Raw genomic sequence first — 14,545 nt, forward strand, 5'->3', positions numbered from 1 at the left:
ATTAGATCCTACCCTGGACCCCAAATCCCTGCCATAAGTCTTCTATCAGCCTGAGAGTTTGACAGAGAAAGCCAGGAAAGGGCAAACCTGTGATGTTAAAAACCTTGAAATGTAGACATTCTCTTATCTCTAACTCATAAAGCCAAACATCCCTTGAAACCACACAATCATAGGATTAAACAACAATAGAAAGGAAATAAGATGAAATATAAAATCATAAAATGACAAATAATAATAAAAGTTGTTACAATAAATGATTAATCAAATGACAACTACATAAATGACTGATAATAAATTATTATTAAATTAAATCATAAAAAAACTAAGAAAATAAAACTCAACACAGATGGATGATTTACAAATTACAAACAAACTGTGCTATTTCGTTACCGTTATTTTTGTGACCACTCTTAAAGAAAGCTTGTAAGACATGTCTTAACGGTTTATTCCGCTGCACACTTCCTGTTCCTGGAGACCTATTTTCCTGATTCATTTAGCTCAAACTCTGATCAGACGCACACAAACCAGCTAATCAAGTTCTTTAGGATCGCTTGGCAGATGTGATAAAGCAGGGTGGCAATAAACCTTGCAGGACAAGAGCAGGGTTGAAGATCTCTGTTCTACAGAGTTCAGTCCCAACCCTGCAACAAAACACACATGTTGGTAATCAAGTGTTCCTTGAGATCTTAATTAGCAGGCATAGTTGTTTAGGGTTGGAGTTGAACTTTGCAGGAAGGTATATATCCAAGAGCAGGATTGGACACCTCGACTATAGTATAGACTGACATTGAGCTGACAAGAATAAGACCTACATCTGCAAAACCATCTCATGTTTTTCTCTTTGCACACTTGTATTTCTCTCTCTTTCAATCACGTTAGCTCACCATTCAGACACAACTAATGGACAGCTGGCAGCAAGGAGTACAGTCCACGTCCAGTCTTCTTACACAACCCGCCCCCCCTCCACAGGCGGCAGCTTACCTCACACAGGTGAGCCTACTGCCGGCTCTTCTGCTTAGGCGATGTCTACATAAATACGGATACATTTGAAACGCCTTTTCTCTACATTTTGGCCTTTCATCCGCACTGAGACATGCGAAAACTGAGCGTTTTTTTGAAAACATGGATACATTTGAAAATACCGTTTTGTAGTGTAGACTGTGAAAACGGAGGTTTTCAGAAACAATGAGGCATGTTTAAGCATGACTCATATTGTACCAATAGATATGACGGTATCTGCCTGATAATAGGGGGACTCGTCCGGGATAAAAGTTTTAAAGTGCATTGGTCTGAGCCACTCTTCATATTACATTCGATTGAACGATTGAGTGCAACCTGGATGCACCAGTGAGTGGTGAGATATTTTGAGAACTTTTATTATATCTGGTCTCTCTTTATCTCAGGGAGCTTTTATGTTTACACGTGCACCGTAAGATGATTGTAGCATTTTCTGACGTTTTAGTATGGACAAGCAACTTTTGGAAAAAGTTTGAAAACGCTAGTGTGGACGAAGAGCGTTTTGTGCTGCTTTCGGAATGTATCCTGATTAATGTAGAAGTCAGATGCTTTTTTTTTTTTTTTTTTTACAGTCCACTGTACAAAGGACCTTTGACATTCTGTTCTTGTTGGTGGCTAATTCTTCCCATGCTTCAATGCACTTTTGTCTCCTGCAGTTTCCTTCCCTTAACACAGCTCAGTCCGCTGGGATCCCTCATCCTGGATGTGACCCGTTCCCCGCCTGCTTTCCCTCTGTGCAGTCGTCCCTCTCTCTGCCAGTCCCAACACACCCCAACATCTCACCAACTTCAAGTTCACAGATAGAGAGTTCTGCGCTAACTCAGTTCCCGCACCTGTCCTCCACCTCCCCTATACCCTCACAATGTCCCGTCCCACACTTCGCTGCTCCTGTGTTCTCGACTCCATTGCCCACAATTCACCAGTACCAGCAGGCCTATTCTGTTGCTCAACAACCCACTGTAAACTCCATGGCCACTCTCTCTCAACATTCCCACAGTCAGGCCACACCCTCTCCAAACCCCACCTCTATGTGTGTTGGAGCCCCGCCCACTAAACAAGCTCAGCCTATACAGGTAGAGTATATCAGTTTGTCTGGACAGGTCTTAAATGGATAGTCCACCCCAAAATTATAATTTGGTTACACTTTATTTTAAGGTGTTTGTGTTGCAGTGTAATTATACATTTAAGTTATAAGAACTAACTACATGTACTTACTATAGGGTTAGGGTTAGTTGCATGCAATTATACACAATTTATAGTGATTACTATAGTAACTACATGCAACGTGTAAAGTTGATACTGTCAAATAAAGTGTTACTGATAATTATTTTATAATTTACTTGCCCGCATATCATTTGTTAAAAATGTATCTAAATGTATTGCCATATCTGCTTCACATGCTATTACGTGGTAAAGTCAGCATGAAACAGAAGTTGCAATAGTTTTTTCAACAAGAACAATTGTAGGGCTGGGCTTGATTTGCTATTAGTGGATCTCATGTCAGTGACAGGTTGCCCCGCCCACATCATCAGAGAAGAGATGTCGCTGATTCAAGATTACAAGGCACATGAATTTAAAACAATGATGTGCAATGATAAATCATTTATTATAAACACTGCAATATTCCATAAAAAAATAAGAATTGTCAATTCTGATTTCATGGTGACTTTAAATACAACAACTGGCTGCTGCATTGGGTCTGCTGAAAATAATAAGAATTGTTCCAAAGCAATCAAATTGAATAGTTGCCAGATTTTCTAATAATAATCAAATAATTTTCATAAAAAACATGTATGCCCATACTAATTCAGTGTTAATATTTAAATATGTTATAGTATTTACCCAAAAGTCATACTTTTTTTTGTAATTATATACAAAGAATATATATATATATGCTTTGTATAAGTGAATTTTACATTAATATGATTCATTTTTTTAAAAATCTGTATTTTTCAGGGATCCTTGACCAGCCAATGCCAAACCGTTCATGTGGACCAGAACTCTTCCATCAGCCATAATGCACCTCAGCCTCCCACAATACCGCAGCTCTCGGCTTTTAGACCCGTCCTCGATACATTCAGCTCTGCTGTGCCTGTGGACCAAAACCAGGTTCCTCAGCTCATGAGTCAAGCATCTTTACCCAACATTCCCAGTGCAGGAGCCGGTGCCAGCCTGAGTCAGCTAAACCTGGCGGGCAGTGCATGTGGAGGAGCTCCTCCGGGCCCCGCGGACGTATCTACTGAGGTGACACTTAACACAGTCTGCACATCAGTACAGTCACAATAAGAATAGGAGTAGCAGTTCAAGGAAGTACTTTTGCTGTTTGCGAGAATGCAATCCTGGGTGGCGCGTTCTCACAGTTCATTTTGAGCTTTTTCTTAAGATTTTAAATCCCTCAGTTGGTTTCATGATTAGGGACTATCAGCAGAAATGATCCCTTTGCATTTACAATTTTTTTTTTGTTGGTTTGTTTTTACCCAATACAGATAGTTTCAAAGCAGCTTCAGAGCACAGCAAACTTCATTAAATATGAGACAAATTCAAATGTTGCTGTAAAGCAGCTCTACAGAAGACAAAGTATTTATTCAGCACCATTCAATTCAGTGTTTAAAAAAAAACATTACAGAGAAAATGACAGGCTTGAATAGGCAATTTGCATCAACAATCTTTACAGCTATAAACAATTTTGATGGTACATTATCAAGGGAATAATCTATTTTGTTCCAGTAATGCATAGATTTGTGTAGGGTGCACCAAGAGATATTGTAGATTATAAATGTAATTCATTCAGTGCCAAAAATAATAATTTTGGTTGAATTTAAAAAATAGACTGTATTCTGTGTGTTTTTAATGCTTGTTAGAGTTTTGCATTGTTAGTTTAGCAACACTCTAATGGCAAACTCAGTTGTGATTGCCATTGAATTCATTGCCTTCTGTGCTCTTTAGGTTGCTGATAAACAGGCAGCACCGGCTGGGTCCACGTATGACAGGTGCCAATTCTTTGTTCATAGATCATTGGCATATTCTCTGTTTCATCATGCATTGTTTCAAACCTTGTGCATACAGAAGCTCAATGACTGAATCTCTGCTCTTTCTCAGTATGAACTCAGACGCCACATCCGGTAAAGAGATGAGTGATGGGAACGAGGGCTCCAACAGAGCTCGAAGTGAATCACGAGTCCGAAAAAACCTTCGCAAAACATCGCGCACTCGCTCCCGACAAGACAAGATGAACAGATCCAAACTCACCATGATCAAAGTGAGTCCAGAGCACACAGTAAAATCAATGAAGCCTGTCCAGACAAGATGTTTAGATATTAGCTTTCGAAAGATAAAGTGATCTGTGAACTGTTTAGTGGTATTTGGACTGTAATTGTTTCTCACAGGGATGTCTGTAAAAATAGATCTGCATGTTGTTGTTTTATTAAACAGTTTCCAGCATTTCAGTAATAAAAGTATCCATATTTAAAACATCGCGAATGAACGGTGCTCAGCTGTGGTCAAAATGGATTTACACAATGACTTTAATGAGCAATTAAATAACCAAGCGACCTTGGTGTTCATCAAAGAAACAGAAGGTAATTTGACTGAGATATTTATGCTGGTCGTGGGAGAAAAACACTGACATTCTGGATTCAGAAGGAAATAAAGTGACTGACTAACTCTTGTGAATGCTGAAAATACTCCACGTCCCTATGAGAGACAATTACCATCCGATCAGGGCTTTTGAGCGGTTCACGGGTCGAAGCTCAGACCTCAGTAACAATTTGGACATTAGAAAACATGTTTAACTTAATAGAATTTAACACATTTCTTTGTAAAACTGAGAATTTAGCTTAGATAATGCAAGCTGGTGTTTGCTTTTATTTATCGGGATTTGATTGGATACTGGTTATTATGCTGTGATATTTTTGGCTAATATTGTGTTCTTTCAGAGGCATTAAGAATGTAAATATTCACTTTTTGTTGATGTTCCTGATGAAATATTTTCCTCAACTCTGTTACAGGTGTGCGACACAGGAGACAAGATGGTGGAGTGCCAACTGGAGACTCATAACCATAGGATGGTGACATTTAAATTTGACCTTGATGGAGACGCTCCAGAGGAGATAGCCACGTATATGGTGAGATCTGTCTCTTTCTCTCCCTATAGAGAAATGTGCTTGATGTGTTTAAACTCCTGTGCTAAAGTTTGTGGGAGCCTTTTTTCTCAAAGTAAATGAGATTTGGAGCCCACTGGGGTTTGGACCAACTATAATAAGGAAATAACCATGTTTATTCACATGAATTAAGTACTTTTACATTTTCATTATTTCTTATTTTGATTTATTATTCATTTATGAATAGATAAGTCTGCCATTAGTGAAGATCTTCACAATATATCACTTCAGTTAAACCAAAAGCATCCAAGACCACGTGTCCACCAAAGTGTTTTTTAGCCAGCTTAAAATGCCAGACTGACCCATTTTTTTTGGTTGAGAACCATTGCATTGATTGCTAGATGAGCATATCTGTTCTTCATGTTCCTCCAGGTTGAGAATGAGTTCATTCTTTTGCTGGAGCGAGAGATGTTCATTGAGCAGCTGAAGGACATCATGGATAAAGCCGAGGACATTCTGAGCGAGGACACGGAGGGTGAGAAGGCCAACGTCCAGACCTCACCCCTCCGTCAGATGCCCGTCACCGCAGACTCCGGCGCACAGGTTTATTAATACATATTAATACTTTCAAAGTGGAAACAACGACTGTGTTCTTGTATTAGCACACTTAACGGGTCTAAAGGCACGCCTTAAGGAAAATGTACTTTTATCTGCTAAATCACTGAAGTGGTTTGTTTTGTAGTGGCAAATGAGGTGGGGTTGAAGGCTTTGAAAGCAAAGGCAAGGGGCAACAGGGAAAACACAAATACTTCAGCTAAAGTAATATGTTCCCTTTAGAGGGAACTCAGTCTGTTGTCTGAGGTACATGTAACAACACGCCATTCAAGGCCAACACAGTGTGATGATGTGGCTTAGACGAACAATATCTGTTGAGTCATAAATGTGCAGCGCTGGTGAGCCTTCCTTTTCTCTCAGACCTGGAGACAGCCACACTCTGCTCGTGTGGCTCATTCGGCTTCGAGTTTTCGAATGTAGAGGGTCTGGGTGACCAGGGTTATGGCCATGGTGGACTGATTTAGAGAGGCAAGAATGTAATCGGTAATCGTTTGCGCCCTCACCAGGAACGAGCTCCTGGAGAGAAGAGCAGAAGGTGAATGTGGTTGCCCAAGAGTGGGGAGCAGAGGCGCCATAATAGGAGAAAACCACACACAAATCTGAGGGCTGTGAGTGGTGGAAAAGAGGACATTTATTGAGCGGGGCTGCTGCTAAAGTTCTCGCCCCACTTTTTCATTCTTTTCTTCTCCTTTATTTCTTTTATTTCCTCTGAGAAGGGTGTTGGTGTACAAGAGCTTGTTTCTGGCACTCATGGCTATTACGTTAGGAGTGGGGTGGTCTAAACTGAGGTTGGACCAACTCCTTATCCCGAGAAATAAAGTGAGCTAAGCTTGTTTAATTAGGCCCGAGTAGCGAGTAGTAACATTTATTATATTTATTATTTATTAGAGATGACTATCTACATTCTTTATAATCTCATTTCTGTCACCTTGTTCAGGTTTCGATATGAAGTAAGGTTATGCCCCTCATTTTCCCTGTCTACGGTTGGGGAATTTGTTACAAGTGGGTCATGGGCTTGATGTGGATTTTCTGGTAGCTCTGCTCTTCGGGATCGAGACTCTCCTGGATCATGACTCGGACTAGTTTGAGATTCCAATTGAAAATAGAAGCTTTAGGGCCTTTCCTAACATCGCTATATTAGTTACTGGAAGCAATGTTGTGCAAGGTGTGTACTGCACGCCCACTGACACATTACTGGTTCAAGGCTTAAGCCTTTGAGTTTTAGTGCTTAGGTTGTTAGATTGGTCGTAACCACAAGCAGGCGCTGGTCAGAATGACATAGTTGGGATTGACGTCCCCATAGCATCAGGCGATGCAGTGTTGAGTTCCCTCAAAATAAAAGGCTAGGTTACACATGTAACCTGGTTCCCTGAGAAGGGAACGAGACACTGCGTCACGTTGCCATGCTTCGGGTCATGCCTGCATGTCTGCCTTAAAACGACACGAATCTGATGATGTGTACTCGGGCGCCCTTCATATACCCTGGGGCATACCTTGTTACTCCTCACTGTTTATGTGCCATCTAGTGGTTTAGAGAAGAATAAAATCTGCCTTTTGCCTCGGTGTGTACTGTTGTACTATACTGTGTAACTTCTGCATCACCAAACAGAACTGAACTTGTTGTCTTCCGTATTCAGGGGTCAAAACCTGAGCACACGCAGTCCGACCAGCTAGTCTATAAACAGAACGGTAAGTCTAAGACTCGTCATGTTCTCCAGGTCTCACTGCAACGACTGTAGTATGAGCATTTAACACACAGTCTTCCTCGATTTACAGTGCTTCACACCGGAAAGCGCTGGTTCATCATCTGTCCTGTTGCTGAGACGGCTGCGCCTGACCGAGAAGAGACGAGTAATACAGCACACCTCAACTAATACTAAATGCACTGTTTTAGTGCGATGCATTGCTCAGAATGTTTGTCTTGTTTTCCAGTACAAATATCTAAACATACTTGAATCAAGATATATTTACTTGAGAAGCAAGATGACTTGTTCAAAATATAAAATGTATGATTCAAACAAGAAAAAATATCTGTCAATGTGGTCAGAAATATAAACAATCCTTGTGCTTTTAAATTGCATGTTTTCTCTCATTATGCTATATTATCACCAAATATTGGATTCAATCTTTTTGTCGACTTGTTTTCTTTCAATAGTGTATTAGTGCCCACCCACTTTTTCAGCGGCATTGATTCAGCATTGCGAAACAGCATAATCGAATTAAAGACAATGGAGAAATATAAAATTACTCATTTAAAAATGTTGATTATATGTATAAAAACAATATATTTTAAGTTTATTGCATAGACACACATATTTAAAGGGTTAGTTCACCCAAAAAAGAAAATTCTGTCATTAATTAATCACCCTCATGTCGTTCCAATCCCGTAAGACCTTTGTTCATCTTTGGAACACAAATTAGAGATTAAAGATATTTCTGATGGAATCGGCCCTTTCACGGTGCTTCATGAGAGTGGGCGGAGCTCACAGGTTTAGAGCTTCACTATTATTTGAAAAATATATATGCTGGAATAATACAGGTAGTCCGCTTCAACAGAAGCAAATACTATTGATTGATTATCTCATAGGCTGTCTTTAAAGGTTTATAAGTTACAATTAAAAGACAGTTTCTCTATGGAAAAAATAAATGGAGTTTTTACTTCTGGAACCCGATTGTTGCGCTTGTAAGGGGGGTACAGTTTTCAGACCCAGGACCAGATATGATGAAAGAAGACCAGGAGTCGTGAAGTTCAATCAAATAAGTAAAAATTTACTGAAGAATAGTTTGCAGTTAAATTGGTAGAGCCAGCGTCAAAGTCTCACGAGGAGATCGCAAGCTAACTCTACCTTCTACACCAATTATACCTTTTCCAAGGACATACATGACATCATCATCGTTGACTTCTGATTGGCTAAGAGAACATAAAGTCTAAACATGAATACATTTTTAATAGATAAGTGGGTATGTCATCATTAATCAAAACAGTTGTTGCCCAATTACAAGATTTAAGTCCAGGGTGACCTTCCAGGGTCCGAGGAAGGCGTCTTCGTGTCTATATATCGTATATCACAGTGTTAAGAACCTGTAAAGAATATCAAACACACACACATAGCACCAACGAACAACAGTTCTTTTCAAGGCTGAAGAAGGCCTGAGCCCATTATCAGAAGAGCAGTCCACCATAACAAACCGATAAAACATTTCACTCCTCAGAAAGCAGGAACGATAATATCCCCCTTTACTCCTTAGAAAAATGCACATGAGGATGTAAACTTAATTAAAAATCAGGTAAATTTATGTATTAGAAATTGACCCTTGAACTTACACACGTCAACCAAGAAAGATATGTATATATATATATATATATATATATATATATATATGAGAGATATAGATATATATATATAGATGCAGATGTATGAAGGTATAAGCAACACATGAGTACAAAGCCCTTCTCGCCGCTCTCTGTATCTCAGGAGAATTATAATCAAAGGGGCCTTTCCTGCAGACACAAATCAAGGGCATACATTGGAATGCACCTAAAAGAAACTGGTTAAACACTCACAGAAATCATATGGGTATGTATATATATAGATTCATTCAATGAATATAGAAATGATTATGATAACATGCATTTACTTGTTTATTGAATTGTTAATAAGAATAATAAAGTAATCATTCAAAAGGATATATGTAAATTTAAATTGAAGAGGCAAGGGATTCTGACCCCATCCCTTCACGCTCTATTAGCACAGGTTTTTTATTTATTTTTGGAACAGTTTTTGAGTAAAAAAAAAATTCAATCAAGCTTATTCACCTCAAAAAACACTTAGGCGTATGATCAGTCAGTTCGAAAAAGAGATACAAAACCTGTGCTAATTGAAAAGAGAACCAGTTCATGAATCCCTGAATCCATGATTTGGTGATTTAATCTAGCATAATGAGCGATTTACAATGCGATTTAAAAGGTCTGTCATTTTTGACTGGGAACTGGACTGGAAACCAAAACAAAAAATGCCAAGTAAGAAATAATTTTTTTGCAGTGTATGTGCTTGCTTACCTCTCACTTATTTTTCTCCAGACCCAGAGAGTTCCTCTACATCTCAAGCGCAGGACGTCAACAGTGCCAAACCTCTGCAGAAACAGCCATCAATGCCACAAGCATCTCTCTCTGACAGCCCTCAGACCGCCTGTCCTCCAGGTGTTTCTATGGTTTCTGATATCCCATGCTGCCCAATTGCACCACCTGTCTCTCTCGATGTCACTGCTCAGAAAGTCGACGAAACCCCTCAGCAGCCGGTGGCTCATGAAGGCAGCCCGAACGCAGAGCCGTGTGTCAGCCAGACTCCAGCCGTGGTGCTTCAGCAACCCTTTGCCACGCCCACTCCACAAGCTGCTGTCAGCATCAGCCAATCACAGCCTCTGAGCATCAGCCAGTCGCAGCCTCCGAGCATCAGCCAATCGCAGCCTCCGAGCATCAGCCAATCGCAGCCTCCGAGCATCAGCCAATCACAGCCTCCGAGCCCCACCCATCAGTCCCAACCCGCCACAGCATCGCAGACGCAGCCGGCCGAGTCCGACGGCGAAGGGCCGCCCCGACTGGAGTTCACTGACAGAACCATAAAGACTCTGGATGAGAAACTCCGAAACCTTTTGTACCAAGAGTACCACCCATCGCAAACCACAAGCTCCGCCTCCGAGCCGCCGGGATCCCCGCCGCTGTCAGACAGCCAAGGCAGCGATGGAGCCGTGAGGAACGCAGAGAAACTGGTAAAGTTTAATAACTTTTCCCTCACACTGCCAGCTGTCAGGTTGTTTTGTTAAGATTAATAGCTGATACTAAAATGGGTAACACTTTACAGTAAGGTTCATTAGTTTACATTAGTTAACTACCTGGTTAACATGAACTAAGAATGAACAATACTTCTACAGCATTTATTAATCTTAGTTAATATTAATTTCAACATTTACTAATACGTTATTAAAATCAAAGGTTGTATTTGTTAACATTAGTTACCATAAACCTTCTTACTTTCTTTATCAATAGTTATATCCTAACATATTTATTTTTAGCGCAATTTTCCACCAGACAAAATTGTTATTGTTAACTCATGATTTCTGTTCTGTCTGTGCGCACCAATCTTGCACTTCTATCTACTCCTCAACCAGACCACCTAGAGACTTCGGGTAGGGCTGTGCCGGTAAACTTGACAACCGCACCACCGCGGTTGTAAAGCGCCACCGCGGTGGCTGAGTAGTACCGGCGGTGTTTTGCCTAAAAAAAAAATTTGTATATGAATGCTGTTTTACATTAATATTATGACACACAAAGCGTTGTTTACAAAAGAAATAATAGGTTAGCAATTAAATGTTATATCGCAGCCATGGAAAAGTTTGAATTCATGACGAATGAGAGAGTTGTAGCCTACGTGAGCCCATAAACTTAAGCTTTGTCGGCTTTGAATTCTGGTTTGCGATCTGGTCACCCGATTATTAGCGAATTTAAAAATATTCCATTAGTTATTCCTTATAGAAAGCTTGAATTATCTACTTTTAAACAAAACAATTCAAAACGAAAATAAACCGACTAGCATATGCTTATGTTTTCCGTATGAAGTGTGCATTTCTCATCGTCAACTTCATCTTTGCAGCTCGACACTGACACACACACACACGCACACAAAACACTTTATTAATAAACAATTCAAATGTCTCCTTGCTATATTTGACACGTTCATAATCATTACTTTTGCCGGTTCTTTGTGACAGCTGTTATGTGCGTTATTTGCAGCACTGCGTCACCCTCCGGTTACATGAACTCGTCACCACCGCATCAGCACCAGAACATGGAGATTTTATTTTAGAGAATGATCGCACAACAGACATTAGAACATTAGATTTTCTATAATTAAATCAACTAATCGAATATTCAAAAATCGTGACTCATCCCTGCATGGAATCTCTTTTTTCTTTTCCCATATCTTCACTCGCGTCTAACCCAAAGACGCGTTAAACGTTTCTTCCTTTGTTCGCTTTTAGGTCGATTATTTTCGTATTCTTTACTGTGTTAAAGTAGAAAAACGCTGTAGGACAGATAGCCAACATTTTTACTTGTAAGTCAAATTATTTTTAACAGTTTGTGCTTTTTAGACATATGATAATTGGTAAGGCGCGTCAAGTTCATTTTGTAAAGCGCGTTTCACACGCGCGGGTGATTTTAGTTTTGCTTTCTCTGGCAGCGCGCAAACAGCTTAAATGCCTTGCCCTTGTGGAAGATAAAATTCGCTCTTCATACCTTTTACAAGTAGAAAACATGAGGATATCAGAAACGAGATCGATGGTCTCTTTCCTGCTCGTGTCCACATCCCTCTCAAAGCGCAGAGCGGTAGGCTTTATCACGCGCCTTTGTGTGGAAAGTTTTTTTTTTTTTTTTTTTTTTATAGATGCAACTTTATTATATTATGTAAGTTACCAGTATTTACTGATATTTATTTCAATGCTTTTCAGACTTTAGTGTGTTGTTTCTTTTTTTTTTTTAAACAACAACCCCCCCCCCCAACCAACCACCGCAACACCGCCGGTATTTGGGTCCATTACTACCGCGGTGGTAAAAAACTGCCACCGTCACAGCCCTAACTTCGGGTTTTCGGCATTATGTTAAGGAAGGTCTAATCTCGGGAAGGCACAAAAAAAATCCAGAAAAATATTTACTATCTCTTAGTGTTGTGATCCCATGACGTGAGAAAATTGCGCTAAAACACTCACCGAGTTTTTATTACTTGTTTAATTAATTTTGCTTGATGGCACAATACAGCTTCACATCAGATGCAGTGTTTCAGATAATGTAACTTTCAGATAACATTAGTTTCATTTCGTAACTAAATCAAATCATCATAAATCACTCATATTAATTTAGTATTTGATTTTTTCCAAAGCAAATAAAAATCGAGAGAAATAAATGCATTTAAATATTATGACCTTTTCTTTACAATGCACCATTAAATTAAGTTTTATTCTAAGTTGTCTCATGTATAAATGTGTAGTGAATTAGCGCTAAAGAAATATTAATAATCAATTAATTAATCAATTACTATTTGGATCAGTTAATAGAATTAACAATGTAGTAAAATCAATATTACAATCAATTAACCTGTTTTTGCTGTGAACACTCGGCATTGTTTATTAATTCTAAGAAATGTATGTTTCCGGGGCATGGGAAATGTCTTTCTTACTGTACAGTGCTATTCAGAGCCTGTAGTCAAAATCTATGATTAGAGACTCCAGATATGAGCTTGAGACATGGACAACTTTATGTGTGACATGAACAAGACTTTATTAACTAGACTAAACACTTAAATTACCCTAACATACACACACACATACATGCATACAGTTTACCAAGGGAAAGAGAGCTAAAGCAGAATACAGGAAAGCAAGAAGTGATAGCATTGTTTGTCAGCAGATCAACAGCCTTGAGCAAACCATCAGTTTAGTTCTAACACGCCCTTCTTTAAAGGGGTAAGGATACTTAATGTATCAAATAATGAGACTAAGTTTGATACTTGCATGTCTCGCCCATTTGAATGAAACTGTCCTGATGCAATTCGTTGAGGCTCCAGTTGATCTTTGCTGATGTGGTCTTGATGAGAGAGAACCAGTGGGAGTCAGAGGATCTTTGGTGAATGGAAAGACAAGGCCGCAGCCTGGCACAAGCTTGGTGGGTCCTTAGAAACTTCTAGTTCAGCATCATCTTCACATCAGGATCTTGTGATCAGTGACTTTTAAAGCGTGAAGATGTCACACCCTGAGCCGATAAGAAGATTTCCCTTCGGAGGGAATTTCTTTACGACCCTTTGTTCAAGCAGATCTTTGAACGTAATTTGATTGGATGTTATAAGATTCTTATAATACTAATGTGTCACAAAGTTAGCAAAATGTAATGTAAATTAACAAATGGGGGACGAAGATTGGAGTTTATAGAGACTAAACATGCCACACATATGATTTTGGTTAACTATAGTATGCAAGTCTGAAACATTAACCCAAAAGAGTTTAAAAGAGTACATAGGCCAAACCACATAAAAGGAAAATCATGAGATGGGGAAAGTAGATACATGTTTACACATTTCTCAAGTGGTTATATATAGAATATATAGTATTAAAAGGTTTTATTTCTCAGCAAGAATTAAGTGAGAACAGAATCACAACTCTGTATATTCGTTTTGGGGTCATAAAACTCTTATTAGTCTCAATGTGTCCTGTAACAGGACACCGGGTTCAGCCAGTGTGTTCGCTTCATTTGGGATGTTAGTTTTGGGGGAAGTTTCACAGACCTTTGTTGGGAGAGTGAGTTTGCTGGATTATTCATTAAATATAATGAATACTCTGTGTGTCTGATTGGTCCAGATGCTACAAATGTTTATTTTCTCCAGTTTGTTGCTATATTTTTGCTATACTGTATTTCTTTCAGCCTCAGATTCCAGAGAGGTCTGACAGTCTTGGGACCTTGAGTGACTCTGCTGTTGCCCGTAAGTAATGAATGAGTGAATTTGTGAGTGAGTGAGTGTGTGTGAGTGAATGTTCATTTATGGATGCAAGTATTCAAAAACACACAGAGAATTAGTCAATTAAATTAGTACTTAAACAAGCTAAATTATTCATTGGAAGACCTCCAGAAATGTAACATAAATGTACTGCGAATGTTTACTGCTTTGGTTGAATCTAGAATAAGAGTGGAATATAAATCCTATCAAATCACAAGGCGTTTGGTCTGTGAATGGTGCTTTATTGTCATTCTGTGAAGATGTCTGGTG

The 14,545-nt window shown here is 39.3% G+C and overlaps 1 protein-coding gene across 1 annotated transcript in view; it reads left to right on the plus strand.

Moving 5' to 3' along the window:
* LOC308681038 (serine/threonine-protein kinase WNK2) overlaps window positions 1–14,545 on the plus strand; it is a 78,865-nt gene that overhangs the window by 40,554 nt on the left and 23,766 nt on the right. The window contains exons 11-21 of the mRNA XM_081349558.1: window positions 880–990; window positions 1,674–2,090; window positions 2,974–3,261; window positions 3,964–4,007; window positions 4,117–4,276; window positions 5,025–5,141; window positions 5,550–5,720; window positions 7,370–7,421; window positions 7,509–7,583; window positions 9,814–10,502; window positions 14,203–14,260. Of these exons, the coding sequence (XP_081205684.1) occupies window positions 880–990; window positions 1,674–2,090; window positions 2,974–3,261; window positions 3,964–4,007; window positions 4,117–4,276; window positions 5,025–5,141; window positions 5,550–5,720; window positions 7,370–7,421; window positions 7,509–7,583; window positions 9,814–10,502; window positions 14,203–14,260 (2,182 nt within the window). The remainder of the gene's footprint in view (window positions 1–879; window positions 991–1,673; window positions 2,091–2,973; window positions 3,262–3,963; window positions 4,008–4,116; window positions 4,277–5,024; window positions 5,142–5,549; window positions 5,721–7,369; window positions 7,422–7,508; window positions 7,584–9,813; window positions 10,503–14,202; window positions 14,261–14,545) is intronic.

This window comes from Scardinius erythrophthalmus (assembly GCF_964197995.2).
Source record: "Scardinius erythrophthalmus genome assembly, chromosome: 20".
NCBI classification, from domain to species: Eukaryota; Metazoa; Chordata; class Actinopteri; order Cypriniformes; family Leuciscidae; genus Scardinius; species Scardinius erythrophthalmus.